This window comes from Hypomesus transpacificus, unplaced genomic scaffold, assembly GCF_021917145.1.
Source record: "Hypomesus transpacificus isolate Combined female unplaced genomic scaffold, fHypTra1 scaffold_329, whole genome shotgun sequence".
In the NCBI taxonomy this organism is placed as follows: domain Eukaryota; kingdom Metazoa; phylum Chordata; class Actinopteri; order Osmeriformes; family Osmeridae; genus Hypomesus; species Hypomesus transpacificus.
The window spans coordinates 1-19810 of record NW_025813856.1 but is presented as its reverse complement, the minus strand read 5'-3'; the positions used below and the strand labels follow the sequence as shown (position 1 = coordinate 19810).

Here is a 19810-nt window from a genome sequence, read left to right as displayed (position 1 = left end):
GATTATTCCTGGAAGCCATGAAAAGATTCAACTGGGGGGGTGTATGTGTTCACCTGTTCTCCCTGACCCACACGTAACCCCTTCCTGTCCTCCACTTCTCTCTGTTCTACACCACTCAAGATCACACTGTGGGGACACGTTTCAATGAATGAAGATGAGTTCATCCCCCAATAAAGGCATCCCAGACAGGTTTTAAACTAAATCACACCGTTTGCTGTGAACCAGGGAAGAACATAGCATTTTATTTTTGGGCAGTGTCATCTGAAAATGAAGGGGCCTCCCCAAAGAATGCCTGTGTGTATATATATTTATATACATATATATCAACGATTGTTTTTATTGTCAGCAATCAGAAATCTGGAGGGGCCGCCCCAAGCCCCCTGGTGGTCACGATACTGTTGGGAACCAATTAGCAGATCAGATAACTGGACAGTGACTGGAAATGATAGACAGTCATACAATAACAATGCAAGAGTTGTGTGATGTGCACAGGAACTTGTTAGGTGAGTGTTGTTGCATTATTTTCCTTCTAGTGAACTCAGGTAAACTGAGCCGAGGGCAAGCGTCCAATCAGAGCGCAGACTGAGGGGTCTACTATGTTTCATGGTCATTTACAAAAACAACACATTTGAATTATAGCAGGAAACTGAATCAAGTTATTATTCGGATGTGTGAGTTTTGCTTTGTCCCTGTGCACACATTGGGCGTGACAATGCACAATCAAATCAAAATGTATTTGTAGAGCCCTTTTTGCAAGCAATGTCACAGAGGGCTTCACATACGCCCATAGAACTGCCCCTCAACCAACCTAAACCCTCAAGGAAGACAAGGAAAAGCTCCCAGAAAAATTAATTAGAGGAGAAAAAATGGAAGAAACCTTGGGAGGAGCAATTCAGTGAGGGATCCCCTCCTCCAGAGATGGTTGGTGAAAGAGAGATGCAGAACACAGGCTAAATAGTCATACAGCAGGTAAGTGTCAATGGGTGTTGAAACACCAAAATCCAGTGTTCAACTTGGGTCAGAGTTGGCAAATCACCCACAACGATCTCCATCTCATTGTATTGACACATTCCACCTCTCCTTAGCTGTTGGAACTAAGGGAGGGCGTGTCGGCAAATCAGATAACTTGCTCTTTCCTGGAAGTGAGACACAGGATGGGGAACTTGTGCTTGGCTCAGAGCCCTGCTAGGCTGGTGTTGATCTTTTGTTTTTAAGATGGTAAGATTGCTACGTTCTAGAGTTAAGGTACAAACTCTTGGACCTAACATACCTGTAGCAGGTGGGTGTTCCTCCCTGATCAGACAACAGTACACCCTAGTGACATCACACCCTAGTGACATCCCACCCATGTGACATCACACCAGTATAGAACCACATAAAAGACGTTGACTGTCATCTGTCTGACAGAGGAGAGAGCAGAGGAATCAGATCTACGCTCTCTAGTGCATGTAAGTACTACTGTGGACTCCGACACTTCATTGTTATTTAATTACTGTATTTCTGAGCATGTTACTGATGTGACTATTTTCAAATAAAAAATATAAAGGTAAAAAAAAGTTTAAACAAGCATGAGGCACTGGATGGATACAGTAACTGCAGTACATTGAGAATGCTATATGATGTATCACATGCGTGTACTCTATATGATGCATCACATGCGTGTGCTCTATATGATGCATCACATGCATGTGCTATATGATACATCACATGCGTGTGCTATATGATACATCACATGCGTGTACTCTATATGATGCATCACATACGTGTGCTTTATTATACATCACATGCGTGTGCTTTATGATACATCACATGCGTGTGCTTTATGATACATCACATGCGTGTACTCTATATGATGCATCACATGCGTGTGCTTTATGATACATCACATGCGTGTGCTTTATGATACATCACATGTGTGTGCTTTATGATACATCACATGCATGTGCTATATGTTACATCACATGCGTGTACTCTATATGATGCATCACATGCATGTGCTATATGATACATCACATGCGTGTGCTCTTGGGATTTAATATACTGGAAAGCTGGGGAAGACAACAATCTGTGCTTTTGTATTACTTTCATCACTGTTTTTTTTTTTTACTTCCCCGAACCCTAAACCTTTATGCCAAATTTAATGTACGAAAGTAACCTATGGAAATCATACAAAGTTTTACTCTTAATTTCATGTAAAGCATGCGGTCAGATCGGTGCAGCTGGAAGGTGCCTGTGGGCAGACAGGCAGTTAGTTGCTGACGCTGTTCAGTATGTGCCACATATCACATGTTCATTTATACTGAAACAAGAGGGATATTAAAATGTGCATTGTCATGGCATTTGTAGGTCGTTTTGGATAAAAGCGTCTGCTGAATTAATGACATGTAATGTAATGAATGCTTGATAGCTTATGCTATACATGTCATGCTGCACGTTGAATTCCTTAAAAGGGTGTCTGCCTATTGAACTGATTCGTCACCAATGCTGGCGTCACTCACAAAAATGTTTGTCATTTAGAGGGAAAATGCACTGCATTTTAGCCCTTTTTCCAAACCAATTTTTTCTTTGTCACTTTTCAAACGTTTGTTAAGGTACCAGATATATTGCAATAGAAGCAACATTTTCTTCTGGATGCTTTGATGAAAAAATAAATTGCTACATTTGCCCCACGTTTGAACGTGCATCTCCTATCGCTCATATTTCGGTCATTGAAACGTAATCAAAATCGACATTCAGTAGCCTATAGTTTTAGTTGACTAGTAGTTGACTTTCCTTGTTACGATGGCTCATTGTTCAGAATGGGTTAATCGAAAGGCCTACTTTTGTTTGTTTTCAAATGTGAGTGGGACAGTTTGTTTTTATAACTGAGGATGTTGCCGTTAAATATGATTTTCTTAATAAAATGTGGGTGGGGGGAATATTTTGCCGTTGCAAACACTCCCTGTATAGCCTGTGATGTAAACGACTGAATGTTCTCAATTCCTTCAAGGTATTTTGTCTGACCTGCATGATGCGTCCTGTAATGATGATGTCAAGGAGCCTGCTGTTGTTCCTGTGCCTACAATCAGGTAGGATGTGAACCTGTACGACATTTAACTGTTAAAGTGTCACTAAACACCCACATTTTCTGCACCTTCAAATTATTTTTTAAAAGTCATCATTTTGTTGAGGGATTTTGTCATCAACATTTATTTAAGTGGCTAAACGAAATGTTAGTGTCAGGTAGCTGGCCAAAACCATTGCGCATTTCTGCGGGAACCTGCTGATGTAACTTCAAACAGCATGGAACTTTGAATCAACATGGAACAGGGTTTGTCCCGTATTTTCAGAGTTGTCTTCCACGCACTCCCCCCCCCCCCCCCTTCAGGAAGTAGACTTGACATGCTCCAATACTGCACTACTTCTGGTCCACTGCTGTTATCATGTTCATGACGTTCATGGAAGATCCTTTGATGTTTCCTGCACTATATATTTTTTTTCCCAATATACCTTTTTGACTATCAAAGCATTTGTTTAATTTAAAGTTAATAAGTTATGGATCTGTTCATTTAATAAGTTAATAAAATGTGGTTCACATAATAATAATAATCTGTACCTTCATTAGTTTGTAAATTTATTCATCTTTTGCACTTTTGTACTTGATTCCACGACAACAACAGCTACTCCCACGACCACCACAGCTGCTCCCACGACAACCACAGAGGCTCCCACGACAAGTACAGAGGCTAACACAACAATCTATGCACAATTTTGGTGTGCGGGCACACCTTGTCCAGCAGGCCAGGACTGTATCAATGTCAACGGTTCTCTTCGCTGTGCTGACCCCTGTGAGCAGTACTCAGTTCTGGACGATGCCTGGCGCTCAACGGGCTACGGCCGTTCTGATAACTGTGATGCTTGGAGAGGCTGGCAGGGATGGTATCGTATGTTCCTGGATGGGAACAGCACCCAGATGCCAGAGACGTGTGTGGACGTAAACAGGTGTGGAACCCAGGTTCCTCTGTGGCTCAAATCCTCTCACCCCCTGCTGGGAGATGGGGCGGTGGAACGTGGTGTCTGTGGACACCACAAATACTACAACTACTGGGGCGGGCAGGCAGGGCGGGTGGACGACTGCTGCTACTACAGACACAATATCCACGTCAAAGCCTGTCCTGACCACTACTACGTCTATAAGTTTGCCCCATCGTATTACTGTTACTCGGCTTATTGTGCAGGTATGTAGCCATTGTGAGCTTCTTGTTTGATAAGTCACTATAAGTAACTGCTGTTACTGCAATAACTGGTATGACCTGTTGAATCCACCACTGTAGTCATAGTAACAGGAGAAACAACTTTGGGGGGTTCTCATCTAGTATCATTCACATCACAAAGCATCTGAGATTAATTAGTTTATATCCTGCATTCAATTATTCAGAAACTCTTTAATTTCATTCATGAGTCTGTACCTTCATTTGTACATTAATTCATTATTAACAGTTAAATGTCATGGATACAAGTATTCAGTATTTATTCAGTTAATGTAGATGACACACCCAGCTTCATCCCAATTGTGTTGTTTTCAACTCTTCCCAACTTCAAAACCACAGCTATTCCCACAACAACTCCTGCTGTTCCCACGACAACTCCCGCTGTTCCCATGACACCCTCCAGCTCTGTGAGGTTTTGGTGTGGGGCCACACCTTGCCCAGCAGGCCAGGACTGTATCAGTGTCAACGGTTCTCTTCGCTGTGCTGACCCCTGTGAGCAGTACTCAGTTCTGGACGATGCCTGGCGTTCAACAGATGTCAATGTCCTTTCCTATAACTGTGATGCTTGGGGAGGTTGGCAGGGATGGTATCGTATGTTCCTGCAGGGCACCAGTGTTCAGATGCCAGAGACGTGTGTGGATATAAACAGGTGTGGGACCCAGATTCCTATGTGGCTCAGTTCCCCTCACCCCCTGCTGGGAGACGGGGTGGTGGAAGGGGATGTCTGTGGACACTGGAATGGCTACAACTGGGGGTGGTGGTACTACTATTATGGGAGGGGGGATGACTGCTGCTTCTTCAGAAACAATATCCACGTCAAGTCCTGTCCTGGCAACTACTACGTCTACAAGTTTACCCCATTGAATTACTGTTACTCAGCTTATTGTGCAGGTAAGTGACCATTGTGAGCTTCTTGTTTGATTAGTCCTGAAAGCCCAGTTTCTAGGATTTTTATCTTATAAGGGTCGTTTAAGCATTATCAGAAAGTTTTAATCAAGGACTGCGTTTACTCAGTGCTTTGTAAAGTTGCATCGATGAAAATGTGTTAAATGTAACTAAGTTGACCTTCAAACTAAAGTAACTCATTTGTTTTCTTAACTTTCTTCCAGATACCAACTCTAAAGTTTGTGCAACCTGTGAAGAGTATGAAGACTGTGTGAGTCACGATGGCGTCACTTGGAGTTGTGGAACGACAAGTGAGTGTGAAAGCCAAGTGTTTATAATGTAAATTAAACTAGGTACAAGGACAACTGTCCAAACAACACATCAAATGTGACATGGAAGTAGAAGATTTAATTGAACTTAATTCAAAATGTCGGCCAGAGGGGAAATAATTCGTTTCTTTCTACTTATTCCTCTTTATTTTATCAATTATTTTATTCTCCATCTACTATCACCTCACTCTTAATTGATCTCTCTCTCGTTCCCTCAGTCACCCCAGAGCTGGTGTGTGGGAGGAGCTACCTGGATGTGGGTCTCCTCAATTCTCAGCTAGCGGCCAAACATCTGGACTCCTCCTCTGTTCACCTGGCCAACCCCCGCTGCTCCGCCCACCAGGAGAGTAATGGGACAGTGTGGTTCCAGATGGAGCGCTGGGAGGGCAGCTGTGGAACCACTCTGACGGTCAGGACACGGTTACTCTAACAGTCTGCCTGTTTGTGCCTGATTGATCAACCCTGCACAGTCTGCGAAACTCATTTTGTCCTCTTCCTTCTCTCTCCAGACCAACGGCAGCCACGCCATCTACTCCAACAGTCTGTATGTCTACCCTACCAGAAATGTGACCATGGTTCGACCCGTGAAGATCCCTTTCTCCTGCTCCTATCCTCTGGAGACAGAGGCCAGCCTGGATGTGGCTATCAGACCATACCTGGAGTAGGTGGACCCTCACAAACTCAAACATTGACACACTTTAATTTAAACTTGTTTGTTCTGACTTTGTTGTTTACTTGTTCCATATCTTGTCAGTCTTGAAGGTGCGGTGAAAAATGAGGGTTCCCAGGCCAGGGCCTCCATGTCTCTGTTCCGTGATGCCAACTGCACAGCTCCTTACTCTGCAGGCCCGGTCACTCTGCCCCTGGGCTCCATCCTGCATGTGGGCGTGTCTGTTGAAGAGACGGACGCTGAGGCCTTTGTGGTCGTTCTGGAGGACTGCTACGCCACCCACTCCCCTGATCCTGATGACCTCCTGAAATACCTCCTCATCCAGCACAAGTATGTGAGGCTGGATATTAAAATATGTTTGCATTAGTGAGTGTGTGTGTTTGTGTCTAAAAATCATCATACCTCCAGGTGTCCCGTCAACCGTCGCCAGGTGACCGTGGAGGAGAGTGGCTTGTCCCTCCAGGCTCGTTTCTCTGTGCTGCTGTTCCTGTTCCAGGGGGACTACAGGGACGTCTACCTGCACTGCAGCCTCAACCTGTGTGACCAGAGGAACTCCTCCTGCTCTCCTGTGAGTCCTCCCACCCTCCTTCCTGGTCTCTCTGACTCTAGGGCCTCTCTGACTCTGGTCTCTCTGACTCTCTGGTCTCTCTGACTACCTGGTCTCTCTGACTCTCTGGTCTCTCTGACTCTGGTCTCTCTGACTCTCTGGTCTCTCTGACTCCCTGGTCTCTCTGACTCTCTGGTCTCTCTGACTCTTTGACTCTCTGGTCTCTCTGACTCTGGTCTCTCTGACTCTCTGGTCTCTCTGACTCCCTGGTCTCTCTGACTCTCTGGTCTCTCTGACTCTTTGACTCTCTGGTCTCTCTGACTCTGGTCTCTCTGACTCCCTGGACTCTCTGACTCTCTGGTCTCTCTGACTCTCTGGTCTCTCTGACTCTGGTCTCTCTGACTCTGGTCTCTCTGACTCCCTGGTCTCTCTGACTCTCTGGTCTCTCTGACTCTCTGACTCTCTGGTCTCTCTGACTCCCTGGTCTCTCTGACTCTCTGGTCTCTCTGACTCTCTGACTCTCTGGTCTCTCTGACTCTGGTCTCTCTGACTCTCTGGTCTCTCTGACTCTGGTCTCTCTGACTCTGGTCTCTCTGACTCCCTGGACTCTCTGACTCCCTGGTCTCTCTAATTCTCTGGACTTTCTCATTCTCTCATTCCCTCTGGTCTCTCACTCTCTGGTCTTTCTGGTCTGTCTGACTCCCTGGTCTCTCTGACTCCCTGGTGTCTCTCCACAGATGTGTTCAGGAAGGTCTGTCCGCTCTGTCGACGAACTCGTACCCCTCAAGCCCGTCACCATCGGACCAATCACCTGTGAGTATAAACCACAGCCATAATGACTCCTGATATGGTCATAATAACGGTCTCCCTGGTAACATTGTGTTTGTCCATGACCTCTGACCTCCAGTGGCCCAGAGTCTGGAGTGAGCTGATGAAGTCACACCTCCCTCAGACCATCCCTATGGCAACCAGCCCAAACTCTTGTCTTTTGGTGATGATTCACTCTACAGTAATATATAAGAGTAATATGATTTAATACAATCAACTGCCACCTTTATATTGGGTTGGGGATAGGTTTTCATGTGCTCAGTGAATGGCTGAATTCTATGACAAGTAATTTTGTGCCGGGGAATAATGGGAAATGTCTTTGCATGTGATAAACTAGGCAAGTATTGCCAATTAATCAGGAATTGTTCAACTGGGACTATTTTAGCACAAATCAATAAATGAAAGTTGAAAACATTGAATCATAGTCTGTGATCATCTTTAATGAGGCTACTTTTTATTAGTTTTTTTTATGCGTGTTTTTTCCCCATTATGTTGCAATCTATGTTTTCGTCAATACAAATATTTTGGGGGATCAAAGTTTTGGGTGAATGAGTTTGCTAAATGAAATACACAAATATTTTACATCCAAAGGACAGATTCTCATCCAGAAATTGCAGATCTCATTAACACTAGCTAGACAGCTGCCTTTAACTGTGGTGCCAGTAGTGAGCAAAGCACAGCAACCAAACATTTCTTCATAGTTTTTATTGTGAAGTTTTTAAAAACAAGCAGTAAAAAGTAAAAAAAAGAAAAAAAAGCAGACAACTTGACTTGGAACAACAAAGGCTTTTCTGACATGCGTTCGTCAGTAGAGGGAAGGAGGAGGAGGAGGGGTCGAAGCAGGTCTGCTACTGCCAGACCCACAGCGCCAACATGACACACACACACACACACACTGTACCATCATAGACAGTAAGCCCAGTCTCTCACACACACCCCTGGCAAACACCCTCTTCATACTAAAAGAAAATGAAATGATATACAATCAAATACAATTTTAAGGTGGGAATATCAGCTACTTCAACACTGGGAATGTATTAACAGGACTAGAGATTAAAAACCAAAACAAATGGGGGAAAACAAGTCTAAAAAGCAACAACAACAAAAAATCAGTTCGCTTGCAAAATAAAAAAATCATTTCTTCCATACTGATCCTCAATATTAGTAATTAAAGTTCTGACAGATGGAGTTGAAGTTTCTCCCTTCAGGAAACACAATAGAAACAAGGGTACTAGGTGAAGTGCATGTATTATCATACAGATGCAGACAGCAGTGATCTGGAACTTTCTATCCTTTCTTGCCCTCTCCAAGAACACTGGAGGGGGCGGGGGGGGGGGGGGCTAGTCATTTAATTTCATCAGTAAAATAGTAAATATTCAGACGTTTTTGTTGTTTTGTATCTTTTTTTTTCTCTTTTTTGTATTTTTTTTTACCAAAAAAAGGGGGATAACGGGAGAAGGAGTCGAGGTGAAAGGATGGAGTGGCTGGGGGAGGAAAGACAATGAAGGATACGTTTAGTTTTGATCAAAACCACAGAGAGAGAGAGAGACAGAGACTCATGAAAAAACAAAAAGTATTTAAAAAGTCCAGAGAGAAACATCCAGAGAGGTGTTCTGGTCAGGAAGGAGGAGAGGACAAGTCTCTGGGAGGATGTTTCCTTAATCAGCAGAACAATCTCTTCACTGGGCCTGGAGGAGAAGAGAGAAAGAACAGGGAAGAGTTGATTAATACACCTTTTGATATATAATGCGCATTATGCACGTGTGTGTGTCCCTGTGTGTGTTCCAGCATATGTGTGTGTGTGTGTTCCAGCGTGTGTGTGTGTGTGTGTGTTCGTGTGTGTGTGTGTGTGTTCCCCACCTGTTGCCCCTGCTGTGGAGCTCCAGGCTGGCCAGGCTGGCCGTAATAAGCAGCCTGCTGTCTGTAGTACTCTGCCCAGGCAGCACTGTAGTCCTGCTGGCCCCCTGCTGGAGCTGCGCCCCCTGCTGGGGCTGGGGCTGGGGCTGCTGCAGGGGCTGCCCCACCCTGAGCTGGAGGGGGAGGGGGGAAGAGGTGCGCGAGTACGCAGGGAGGGAGAAAGCACATTAGAGATAAATGTCAAGAGAGCTCGTCAAGGATATCCCCGGGGGCTACAGTCTGTGAGCTAAGATGCCTTAGCATGCTACGTCATGCTAACATTTCTTAGTATGCTAAGTCATGCTAACATAACTTAGCATGCTACTTAGTGCTAACATTTCTTAGGATGCTACGTCATGCTAACATTTCTTAGCATGCTACTTCGTGCTAAGGCCAGCTCGTCCAGGACTAGTCTGGAATCGGGTGAGCATGGTTGTAGAAAACATGCGTGTGTGTACCCATGCCCATCTTCTTGTAGTACTCCTCCCAGGCCTTGGTGTAGTCAGGCTGGCCCCCGGGGGCGTGCCCCTGGCCCTGGCTGGGGTCCCCTGCCCCCGGGCCCGCCGCACCTCCGGCCCCTGGAGCCCCAGGGGCCTGAGCCCCCATGGCGCCCCCTGGCTGCTGCTGGTAGTACTGCGCGTAGTAGGCTGCCCAGGCTGCGTTGGGGTCCGCTGCTGCCTTGTCTGAGGGGGGAGGGGAGGGGGTAAACACTTTGGGGCAAAGACTGTGTGAGAGTGTGTGTGTGTGTGTGTGCGCACTTACTGGGGTCGTGAGGTCCTGGAGCCTGCCACTGCTGGTAGGTGTTGCCCCATCCCTGGGGGGCGTACTGGCCACCTGGGGGGCCACCGCTGTGGAGGAGGGAGGGGGTGAATCTTACGGTCTAGCACTCTGGCTGAACATGACATACGACTAGTTAGAAGATGCCTGATAAAAAGATCTGGACCATGATTGTGGGGAAAGACTGAGCGAGACTGAGCTAACGAGAGAGACTGAGCTAACGAGAGACACAGTGAGAGACTGAGCTAACGAGAGACACAGAGAGAGACTGAGCTAACGAGAGACACAGAGAGAGACTGAGCTAACGAGAGACACAGTGAGAGACTGAGCTAACGAGAGACACAGAGAGACTGAGCTAACGAGAGAGAGAGACTGAGCTAACGAGAGAGAGAGACTGAGCAAGAGAGGGGGGAAAGGGAGTGACAGGAAGGTGTACTTACTGTGGAGGGCCACCAGGGGGCCCCGTGTTGTAAGGGTTGGGGTTATAGGGCCCCATGGGGCCGGCAGGACCTGGGCCACCAGGACCTCCCCCCACCGGACACAGAGGAGCCTGGGAAGAGGAGGAGCCGGGGAGGGGGAGGAGTTAGAGGGAGGGTACAGGCAGAGAGAGAGAGGGAGAGAGAAGGGGTGTAGTCAATATATGATTGGTAGACCTGGTCTGTGCATGTGTGTATGTGTGTGCCCCTACCTCGATCTTGTCCTCGATCATCTGCTTGGCGTGGTCGATCTGTTGGGGGGAACCCCGGATGGTGAACAGCTTGAAGTTGGGGTCCCCGTTGGGCGGGGGCTGGCGGGAGATCTCCACAAACGCCCCCGTCTGCTGGTTGATGGACTTGACGTTCTCCCCTCCCCGGCCAATCACCAGGCCGCATTTGTGGGCGGGGATGGAGAAGGTCACCTCACCTCCTGGAGGACCCCAGTTCCCTTGGGCCCGCCCCCGGCCCCGCCCTGGCGACATGCCTGTTCCTGGAGGACCTGGGGGGCCCTATGAAGGGAGGGGACACATAAATAAGCAATGTTCAAGTCAGTCCAATACCAGATACCTGACCCTCCTGCCCCCCTCCTGCCCCCTCCCCCAGGTACCTACCCCTTGCCCCCTTCCCCCAGGTACCTACCCCCTGCCCCCCTTCCCCCGGTACCTCCCTCCTCCCCCCCCCTGCCCCCCTCCCCCAGGTACCTACCCCCTGGCCCCCTCCCCCAGGTACCTACCCCAACCTGCCCCCCTCCCCCTCCCCCAGGTAGCTACCCCCTCTTCCCCCCTGCCCCCCTCCCCCAGGTACCTCCTCCCCCCAGTACCTACCCCCTGGCCCCCTCCTCCCTCCCCCAGGTACCTACCCCCACCTGCCCACCTCTCCCTCCCCAGGTACCTACCCCCTGGCCCCCTCCTCCCTCCCCCAGGTACCTACCCCCACCTGCCCCCCTCTCCCTCCCCCAGGTACCTACCCCCACCTGCCCCCCTCTCCCTCCCCCAGGTAGCTACCCCCTCCTCCCCCCTGCCCCTCTCCCCCAGGTACCTCCTCCCCCCGGTACCTACCCCCTGGCCCCCCTCCTCCCGAACACGGATGCTCTGCAGCAGCTCGTTGATGATGGAGGAGGCGTGTTCACAGCGGTCTGGAGGACCCATGATGTGGGCGATCTTATCAGGGCCGTCGCCGTCGTCTGGTCGGCACGGCGACAGACAGGAAATAGGAGGGGGGAGAAACTCTTTAGAAAAAAGGTGAGCCCGCTTTTTATAGTCAAACAGAGAGCGACAGACGGAGACAGAAAGAGAGAGACAGAGAAAGAGAGAGACAGAGAAAGACAGAGAGAGAGAGCTCACCAGGTTTGAACTGTATTCTGACTCCAGCGTCGTTCTGAATCTTCTTGATCATCTCCCCGTTTCGACCAATCACCACACCCACAGAGTGGCGCGGAACGGCGACCTGACCAATTAAAACACACAATGCTGATCAGCACTCTCCCTGGTCCAGGCCCGTCTCTTGACGCTCCTAAGCAGATCTCCAGTACTCACGTCCATCCCTCCTCCTCCTCCTCCTGCTGCGCCTCCTGCTCCTCCTCCCCCTCCCATACGACCCCCGTACTCTCCACGCTCTCCAAAGTTGGGGTTGTCCCTCTCTCGGAGGATCTCATTCACCAGCTCCTTTGCTTGCTAGAGAGAGAGAGGTTATCCAGTGCACCCCTGGGACTAAGCATAGTAAAGCACCAGTTTGTGTGTGTGTGTGTGCGTGTGTACCTGAACTTTGTAGGGGTCTCCTATGATGCGTAGAGGTTTATCCATGTTGGGAGGCTGGGAGCCATCTTGGATCAGGATCATCTTGACACCAGCCCTCTCCTGATAGGAGGGAGGGTGACAGTGACTTTTGGGGAGACCTACTTGTAGTAGATGCACCATTTCCTCCCTGGATTACAGAAGCAACAGATGGTCTCTCCTCCTGTGTGTGTGTTACCTGTAGCTGTTTGATGGTCTCTCCTCCTGTGTGTGTGTTACCTGTAGCTGTTTGATGGTCTCTCCTCCTGTGTGTGTGTTACCTGTAGCTGTTTGATGGTCTCTCCTCCCTTGCCGATGATGAGGCCAGCCTTTCCAGCAGGGATCATCATTTCCTGCATGGATCCTGCCTGCCCATTGGACGACTCATGGAAAGAGGGCGGGGTGCCACGCCCCCGTGACACAATCTCATCCAGAAACATCTTAGCTTTCCTGAGGGAGGGAGGGTATGGACATTTAATAGCAAACAAAGGAAGTATTATAACTATTACAGTAAACAGAGTGAAAGTGGAACCTACTGTATGGCGTCTGGTGATCCTGTTAGTGACACACTCCTCTCTGGAAGACCACCACTGTCTAGAAACATACACACAGCCAGGTACACACACACACACACACACACACACAAAGGGGAAACAGACACAGGCAAACACCAACGTCAATCCAAAACCATCTGCAGCTTGGTCAAGTTGAGGGTGAGAGGTAGAGAACCGAGGTAGATCACCTAGCTCACCTGGAGCAATCTGGACCTTGCAGCCAGAGTCCTGCTGGATCTTGTTGATCTGTTCCCCGCCTCGACCAATGACTGCGGAGGAGAGAAGACAGAGAGATCTCTAGTCTTGTACTGCTGACCAATGGGGGGTGTTCCTGCCCCGTGGTTGGAGGGCCGAGTGTGTGTGAGAGTTTGTGAGAAGGCACGTTTCCTCTAGAGCAGTGGTTCTCAACCCTGGTCCTCAGGGAACCCGTCCTGCATGTTTTAGATGTTTCTTGTCTCCAACACACCTGATTCAAATGCATGTTCGTGACCAGGCTTCTACAGAGCTAGATAACAACCCGTTTATTTGAATCAGGTGTGTTGGAGCAGGGAAACATCTAAAACATGCAGGACAGGGGTTCCCTGAGGACAGGGTTGAGAACCACTGCTCTAGACAACGTGTGCAGTTGGAGGCGACTGTGAGCGTAAGTGTATGTGAGCATGTGCAGGCGTACGTGCGTGTGAAAGGGTGCACGTGTGTACTCACTTAGACCAACCATGCCATCGGGCACTCTGTAGTCTTCCGTCATGGTGGAGGGTCTGACACTGCAGGAGGAGAGGAGAAACGAAAGGATGGAGAGGAGAAACAAGAGGATGGAGGACATTGGTGAAACCCTAATCCAGTGTTACCAACATCAGACGACTACGAGACCGAGACTGCCTCCATCCTTACCTCTGCTGGGACAGGGCAGCCAGCTGAGCTCCGATAGCTAGAACAGGCAAGAATAATCGATTACAGTGTGAATGATAAAGAGAATGAGTGAGTGAGAGCGAGCGTGCGAGAGCGATGCTTAGATAAACATACACAGAGCACTGCCTGAATCTCTGTCACCATGGGATGCCATCTTCTTTGCATCTGGTTGGTCTAATGAAAAAGAGAGTAATGCAAGTTAGATCCGTCAGAGCATGTTTACCTCAGGATTGGGATATTCAGTGTGTGTGTGTGTGTGTGTGTGTAAGACTGCGTACCTCCATCTTCTAAAGAGCGTTTCTGTCCTGCGAATGAGTAACTCTCTGCTCCACCGTTGTTGCTCATTGGGGTACCTGCCTCTCCCCCTATTTTAGCGGCAATCTGGAGGACAGCAACATGGTACGGGGTAAGGATGTGGGTCGCCAGGGTTTTTTGTTTCAAACCACCTGGCTGGCTACTTTCAAAACTGCTATTCAACTTGGGTTTTAAGTCGGACAACGTTTACCCTTCAAAGTAAGTTCTCTCACACACAGTTGGCTTGTTTACGTTAGCTTGCCATCCTACTGTTACCTAGCCGTCTGAGGATTAGCACTAGCTAATCTTGAGACGGTTCAAGAGTTCAAAGCCACGGTAGTGTTAAGAGAAGTAGCATTACCCACTGTCTAAAGACATTGACCTGATGACTTAAGTCAGCGTCACGCTGTCCTCATGAACCCTGCTAGGAACGTAAGCTAGCGAACTAGCGCCGCTCAATTGGTAGCGGATTGGAAATGTATTGGTAAATTAGCCAGAATCGGTAGCTTGTAAACTTTGTAAACCACGTGCAATGCTAAAAACTTGGTAGAAAGCTAGGTCCGTACAGACGTCGTCAACTAAGGCAACTTGTTCGACAAATTACTTATTCGACTACTTGGCTTGCACTGGTAGTAAGCGAGGGAGCTAGCTAGCAACACATGAGCCTATGTGGCTAGCTAGTGCTAGCTAGCTTGCAACCCATTTAGCTAGCTAGCTCTATGTTAAGGCTAGCTAGCTAAATTACAATAGCTTAGGCTAAATAATTTTGGGGCTATGAAGGTAAACAATGTATTACACATGCATGTGTATCCTCACCCGCTAGCTAATTCAGTGGGCTATGAGGACAGCATAATTACTACAATTAGCTTGCCACCATTCCACACTGTCTGTAAACTGCCCGCTACGCATACCACGCCGGTCCATTGATGGCCTCGTTGCAGCTTCACAGGCTAGCATAAGCTAGCTAGTTAGCAGACTTCATTCAGTATCGGGCTCCGCATTTTCCCGTTTCTCACCTGTCTAGCTCGCTCCACGGCGTCTGCAAATGCATCTTTCTTTCCCCCGGCACCAGCTCCGGTCCCGTTGGACGGCACCGCGCCGTATTCCGACATACTATTCACACTGTTGAGGGGGATTCACGCTCACACACACGGGGATCGAAGTAGTATTTGGGCCCGGTCGAGTTGCGCAGGAGCGGGAAGACAAGAAAGGCAAGGACGTGGATGGCAGAGGAGGTGGAAATCAAACACGCTGGAAAGCTTCTCTCTTCTGAAGTAACCAATCCCGAGCAGTGACGGAGGCTGAACCAATTAAAGTAATGCCTATTATTGGTTTATTTCCGCGCAGGCAGGAGTCAACGGGGTTTGTTGATCGACAGCTCGTTTTTGGCCAATCATGAGATGGGCGCTATTTAAGAATCCAATCCGATTGGGAGATCATTTTTTTGTTGTTGTAGAATGGACGCTTACGTTACGGGACTCTCGTTTTAAACCTCTTGTGGTGCACTGTGCAACTGCCGGGACCTCGTTGCAAACGATCTTTTCCTTTTCTGTATGAATTCATTGTGTTTATTTTAGAAACTTACACTTGTATAAAGTTATTGAAAAAAACTGACCAGACAGCAAATGTTATTTTCATATTTTAGCATTTTTATTTCAAGGCACCACTAACACACCTTCATTTGCATAAAATCCCATAATTGAACAGAAACATACTATTGAGGGTCTCATTTAATTCTTAAACACACACATCCAGTCAACGTGCAGAGTCACTCTGCATATAGAATATAATTTCATACAACACGCACATTCCTTTATCTGATACACTAACACTGAAGTTGTCTGAAAAAACAACTACATTGAAATAACGAGGGCAGTTTAGGCCTGTGGTTGAACAAAACTTTTCCGTACAATAGTGTACTTCCTCTCAATTACAGACTCACACACAGTCTCTCTTTCTAACACACGACACAGACTCATACATATGCAATGGAATTCCATTTCTTGGCCATGACATCATTGTCATGACATCAGCAGAGCTGAGCCCTGGGATTGGCTACTCAGGATAAATACATCCAACCATGCATTTGTCAAGATCTGCAGCGTGTGCCTCAGTCCTGTTTTTGGATTAAAAAAATATTTAATCTCCAAATCATGCTGAGAGAAGTCCAGTACTAAAACACTTGCACTACTACTTTAACTTGAGGTAAAATAACAGTTTAATAAATACGATTTATAGTTTGAATCTGGACCCTTTGCTCTTTGAATGTCTTAGGCAACAACGGATATGTGACATTGAATGGTTTTAATACTTTATCATCATACCCCTTTGTCCTGTGATATTAAAAATTCTAAAATATACCTTAATATGTTTTTTATTTATTTTTCTCCAGGTAACAGAAAACGGGGTCTGCCAACCCAACTCTTTATCCTCCTCCTCATCAGTGAATCTTTCCTGCTGGCGTTTGTCCAATTCTCATTGCAGAACTTAACTAGAACTCTGGACACTTCCATAATACGATGATTCCATGATTCTGTGGTTCTGTGATTCTGTGCTTCCCCTGGGATCACGTTGGGTGCAAGCTCCTCGTCCCAGAGAACAGCAGGAGACGGTTAAGCCCTGTTCTACTCCAGGGCTACCTCAATGCTCCACCTAAAGTTGTATTGGAAGGGGAGGGCCGGACTTTAAAACAAAACAAGAAATCCTCTCCACAGTCGTCTTTTCTTAGTACGGGATGTAAAAAGACAGTTCTCCAGCACACAGGGGAAGTCTCACGGGGCGCAGGTGAGTTAGTCAGCACACAGGGACAAGCAGGTTCTCCTCGGACAGCCCATGTAGGACATGTGAAGGACACGGGCGGTAGCGTGTTACGGTCGCTGGCTGGTCACAACACTGATCACACTCCTCTGCATGCTGCTCATGCAACGTACAGAAGTCACGCCACTCGTCACGGCAACGCCTGGCACGCACACAGAGTTTGATGGGGAGTTTTAGCAGGAGTCTGTGGCAGGTCTGGCTCGCTCCTTCATCTCATGCCCTCCACCTCTTCCTCCACCACCCCCTCCACCACCCCCTCCACCACCTCCAAGACAGCATGCCACCACAATGTTGAAACTGCAGGTGTTTCTTTTCCGGTTATCTCCATCCTCTCTTCTCTCACCTCCATCCTCCCCTTATACCCCATGGACATTCCTTATGTACCCCCCTCACCTCCCCTCCCCCATTCCCTTTCCTCCCTCATCTCCACCTCACCTCCACCTCACCTCCACCTCACCTCCACCTCACCTCCACCTCCCCTCCCCCATTCCCTTTCCTTCCTCCCTCCCTCACCTCCACCTCACCCCCCCCCCTCACCTCCCCTCCCCCATTCCCTTTCCTCCCTCCCTCACCTCCACCTCACCTCCACCTCACCTCCACCTCACCTCCCCTCCCCCATTCCCTTTCCTCCCTCCCTCACCTCCACCTCACCCCCTCACCTCCCCTCCCCCTTTCCTCCCTCCCTCACCTCCACCTCACCCCCCCCCCTCACCTCCCCTCCCCCCATTCCCTTTCCTCCCTCCCTCACCTCCACCTCACCCCCCCCCCTCACCTCCCTTCCCCCATTCCCTTTCCTCCCTCCCTCACCTCCCCCTCACCCCCTCCACCACCCAGGACCTTCCTCATGTGCTCGTAGACCACGTAGGAGATGCTGACGGCAGGGATGACTTTCAGGAAGTTGGGCGCTATGCCTCGGTAGAGGCCGGGCCACGCCCTCCTGGGTCACGATGTTCCGGAACAAGCCCAGCATGGAGAGCTGGGGGGCGCCCTTCACTGTGGCTGAGGGGAGGGAGGGAGGGGAATGAGGGAGGGAAGGAGGGAGGGAGGGAGGGAGGGAGGGAGGGAGGGAGGGAGGGAGGGAGGGGGAGGGAGGGAGGGAGGGAAGGAGGGAGGGAGATGTGGTTGGGTGTAGCGGGGTGGGGAGGAGGGAAGAAGAAGTTGAATGGGACCAAGAACAGAGTCAGAAAAATGTATCACAGAATCAGTCCTTAATCACACCTTTCCCATTTAGCACCCCTCACAAACACGCACACAGAGACACACACAGAGACACACACACACAGAGACACACACACACAGAGACACACACACAGAGACAAACACACACAGAGACACACACACAGAGAGACACACACACAGAGAGACACACACCCTGGGCCTGCATGCGGGTCCTGATGAGGGCCAGAGGATAGGAGGCCAGCTGGCCGCAGGTGCTGGAGAGGGTTCCACAGCCCACCAGGACCAGAACCCCGGGGTCTGCAGAGGTCGTGTTCCTCAGGAGCCAGGCGTTCTTCAGGGTCTGGGCGGGGGGGGAAGTGGAGGAGGCGGGGAGGATGATAAGTAGTTTTCTTGTGTGTAGAAGGCTATGTGTATATGTGTGTGCATATACAGTGCCCTCCAAAAGTATTGGAACAGTGAGGCGAATTCCTTTATTTTTGCTGTAGACTGAAAACATTTGGGCTTGACATCAAATAATGAACGTGAGACCAGAGATCAACGTTTCAGCTTTTATTTCCAGGTATTTACATCAGGATCTGATGCACAACTAAGAAAATATCACATTTTGTTTGAATCCACCCATTTGTCATGTGAGCAAAAAGTATTGGAACAGATATACTTAAAACATATTTAAGTGAATAAGACTTAATATTTAGTTGCAAATCCTTTGCTTTCAATAACTGCAGCAAGTCTGTGACCCATTGACGTCACCAAAACTTTTGCATTCTTCCTTTTTGATGCTTTCCCAGGCTTTCACTGCAGCCTCTTTCAGTTGTTGTTTGTTTTGTGGGGTTCCTCCCTTCAGTCTCCTCTTAAGCAGGTAAAATGCATGCTCTATAGGGTTTAAGTCTGGAGATTGACTTGGCCAGTCTAATACCTTCCATTTCTTGCCCCTGATGAACTCCTTTGTTGTTTTGGCAGTGTGTTTTGGGTCGTTATCTTGCTGCATGATGAAGGCTCTGCCAATCAGTTTGGTTGCATCTTTCCTTAAATTGGCAGACAAAATGTTTCTGTAGACTTCCGAGTTCATTTTGCTGCTGCCATCATGTGTTACATCCTCAATGAAGATTAATGAGCCCGTCCTAGAAGAAGCCATGCAAGCCCAAGCCATGACATTACCTCCACCGTGTTTCACAGATGAGCTTGTGTGTTTGGGATCATGAGCAGTTCCTTTCTTTCTCCAAACTTTAGCCTTTCCATCACTTTGGTAAAAGTTAATCTTTGTCTCATCAGTCCATAAAACTTTGTCCCAGAATTTTTGAGGTTCATCTCTGTACTTTTTGGCAAATTCCAGCCTGGCCTTCCTATTCTTCTTGCTAATGAGTGGTTTGCATCTTCTGGTGTAGCCCTTGTACTTTTGTTCATGAAGTCTTCTGCGAACAGTAGATAGTGATACCTTCACTCCTGCCATCTGGAGGTTGTTGCTGATCTCACTAACAGTTGTTTTAGGGTCTTTCTTTACAGCTCTCACAATGTTTCTGTCATCAACTGCTGATGTTTTCCTTGGTCTACCTGTTCGACGTCTGTTACTTAGTACACCAGTAGTTTTCTTCTTCTTCAGGACATTCCAAATGGTTGTACTGGCTAT

The 19810-nt window shown here is 48.2% G+C and overlaps 2 protein-coding genes across 3 annotated transcripts; one reads left to right on the top strand and one right to left on the bottom strand.

Moving 5' to 3' along the window:
- Positions 1-1345: 1345 nt before the first annotated feature.
- LOC124464240 (pancreatic secretory granule membrane major glycoprotein GP2-like) lies at positions 1346-7928 on the top strand. Its single transcript, XM_047016220.1, has 11 exons — positions 1346-1448; positions 2990-3068; positions 3660-4217; positions 4590-5141; positions 5360-5446; positions 5683-5873; positions 5974-6125; positions 6219-6464; positions 6543-6702; positions 7419-7494; positions 7589-7928. Exons 2-11 carry the CDS (start codon positions 3008-3010, stop codon positions 7606-7608), a joined length of 2103 nt encoding a protein of 700 aa, XP_046872176.1. The 5' UTR covers positions 1346-1448; positions 2990-3007; the 3' UTR covers positions 7609-7928.
- A 271-nt stretch (positions 7929-8199) lies between these two features.
- LOC124464241 (far upstream element-binding protein 2-like) lies at positions 8200-15491 on the bottom strand. 2 transcript variants are annotated; one of them, XM_047016221.1, is made up of 18 exons: positions 15204-15491; positions 14172-14274; positions 14008-14067; positions 13876-13912; positions 13690-13748; positions 13173-13253; positions 12967-13024; positions 12712-12880; positions 12416-12514; positions 12194-12331; positions 12002-12104; positions 11717-11841; positions 10871-11167; positions 10623-10732; positions 10168-10253; positions 9864-10088; positions 9370-9539; positions 8200-9197 (listed from the first exon to the last, which is right to left on the bottom strand). In XM_047016221.1, the coding sequence occupies exons 1-18, from the start codon at positions 15297-15299 to the stop codon at positions 9189-9191; spliced, it is 2025 nt and encodes a 674-aa protein (XP_046872177.1). In that variant the 5' UTR covers positions 15300-15491; the 3' UTR covers positions 8200-9188. The 2 variants fall into 2 exon arrangements, with proteins under 2 accessions (XP_046872177.1, XP_046872178.1); XM_047016222.1 differs by having other exon boundaries at positions 13182-13253.
- Positions 15492-19810: the final 4319 nt, after the last annotated feature.

Bases quoted from the DNA above. Each gene is read 5' to 3' on its own strand.
- LOC124464241 (XM_047016221.1), bottom strand. From the start codon at position 15,299: ATGTCGGAATACGGCGCGGTGCCGTCCAACGGGACCGGAGCTGGTGCC. The intron at 14,275-15,203 runs GTGAGAAACGGG...GCTGTCCTCCAG, and splicing joins CCGTGGAGCGAGCTAGACAG to ATTGCCGCTAAAATAGGGGG. The intron at 14,068-14,171 runs GTACGCAGTCTT...CTTTTTCATTAG, and splicing joins ACGCTCTTTAGAAGATGGAG to ACCAACCAGATGCAAAGAAG.
- LOC124464240 (XM_047016220.1), top strand. From the start codon at position 3,008: ATGATGCGTCCTGTAATGATGATGTCAAGGAGCCTGCTGTTGTTCCTG. The intron at 5,874-5,973 runs GTCAGGACACGG...TTCTCTCTCCAG, and splicing joins GCTGTGGAACCACTCTGACG to ACCAACGGCAGCCACGCCAT. The intron at 7,495-7,588 runs GTGAGTATAAAC...TCTGACCTCCAG, and splicing joins CACCATCGGACCAATCACCT to TGGCCCAGAGTCTGGAGTGA.